Source organism: Nanorana parkeri, unplaced genomic scaffold (genome assembly GCF_000935625.1).
Source record: "Nanorana parkeri isolate BGI_ZX_2015 unplaced genomic scaffold, ASM93562v1 scaffold1966, whole genome shotgun sequence".
Lineage (NCBI taxonomy): Eukaryota > Metazoa > Chordata > Amphibia > Anura > Dicroglossidae > Nanorana > Nanorana parkeri.
This window is the reverse complement of record NW_017308234.1, coordinates 147,964-149,517: the sequence shown is the minus strand read 5'-3', so window position 1 is coordinate 149,517 and position 1,554 is coordinate 147,964. Positions and strand designations below refer to the sequence as shown.

The following is a 1,554-nucleotide window of genomic DNA, read 5'->3' as shown; positions in this document are numbered from 1 at the left end:
TGTGGGGATGATGGACTGTGGGGATGATGGACTGTGGGGATGATGGACTGTGGGGGTAATGGACTGTGGGGATGATGGAGTGTGGGGATGATGGAGTGTGGGGATGATGGACTGTGGGGATGATGGACTGTGGGGGTAATGGACTGTGGGGATGATGGACTGTGTGGATGATGGAATGTGGGGATGATGGACTGTGGGGATGATGGACTTTGTGGGGATGGTGGAGTGTGGGGATGATGGACTGTGGGGATGATGGACTGTGGGGATGATGGACTGTGGGGGTAATGGACTGTGGGGATGATGGAGTGTGGGGATGATGGAGTGTGGGGATGATGGACTGTGGGGATGATGGACTGTGGGGGTAATGGACTGTGTGGATGATGGACTGTGTGGATGATGGAATGTGGGGATGATGGACTGTGGGGATGATGGACTGTGGGGATGATGGAGTGTGGGGATGATGGACTTTGTGGGGATGGTGGAGTGTGTGGGTGATGGACTTTGGGGGGATGATGGAGTGTGTGGGTGATGGTCACAGCTCTGCCTCTCCCTATTCTAGGTGTGGAACTCGTACTTCAGTCTGGCCGTTCTTTTCATCAATCAGCCCAGTCTACAGCTGGAAAACTTTGCAGCGGGAAAAAGGAGACGCATTCTGGACAAGTAAGTAGCGTCCCTGTATGGTCCAGGACCTGGGAAAGTGTATCACGCACCGCAGTAATAACACTGGATAGAGGAAGGAGCCTGTGGAAGGATTGGCAGAGAGGGGCCAGGGAATGGAGCAGGGGATGGAATCCAGTGCAGGGATTGGCAGGGGATGGAAGGCAGTGGAGGGATTGGCAGAGGCGGGTGGGGGATGGAAGCCAGTGGAGGGATTGGCAGAGAGGGTGGGGGATGGAATCCAGTGGAGGGATTGGCAGAGAGGGATGGAATCCAGTGCAGGGATTGGCAGGGGATGGAAGGCAGTGGAGGGATTGGCAGAGAGGGATGGAATCCAGTGGAGGGATTGGCAGAGAGGGATGGTGGACACTGAGCGTCTGGTGAGGGTTCTAGGCCTGTCTCTAATTACCTGTCTATAGTCTCCAGTTTTGTTGTATTGCCGCACTGTGATTGGCTGTCTCTTCCAGGTACGGCGATATGCGAGTTATGATGACCTACGAGCTCTTCAACATGTGGCAGAACCTGGGTAAGTGTCTGAAGTCTGGGGGTCCCGGCTGTATCATCGGCCTCCGTACATCACGTCTCCTCTTTATCTCGCAGGAGAACACAAATATCACTTCATCCCGGGGATGATCGGCCCCTTCCTGGGCGTATCGCTCGTCCCGCAGCCGGAGGTGCGCAATATCATGATCCCCATTTTCCACGACATGATGGACTGCGAGCAGCGGCGGAACGGCAATTTCAAGCAGGTGGGCGACCGGCTGATTATAAATGTCAGAACTTTGTAACGGAATAAGGAGGAGAGTAGCAGTCCGGAAGTGTTTGTCTAGATCGGGTTCATTTGTCGCCGCATTCAGTAAAAAAAGAAGAAATCCAATGCGATTTAGGGGTTCCAGG

At 54.2% G+C, this 1,554-nt stretch overlaps 1 protein-coding gene across 1 annotated transcript in view; it reads left to right on the top strand.

The window, feature by feature from the left end:
- The window catches only part of DOCK3 (dedicator of cytokinesis 3), a 99,500-nt gene that overhangs the window by 64,951 nt on the left and 32,995 nt on the right, over positions 1 to 1,554 (top strand). Inside the window, exons 29-30 of the mRNA XM_018572194.1 lie at positions 1,125 to 1,183; positions 1,258 to 1,406. Of these exons, the coding sequence (XP_018427696.1) occupies positions 1,125 to 1,183; positions 1,258 to 1,406 (208 nt within the window). The remainder of the gene's footprint in view (positions 1 to 1,124; positions 1,184 to 1,257; positions 1,407 to 1,554) is intronic.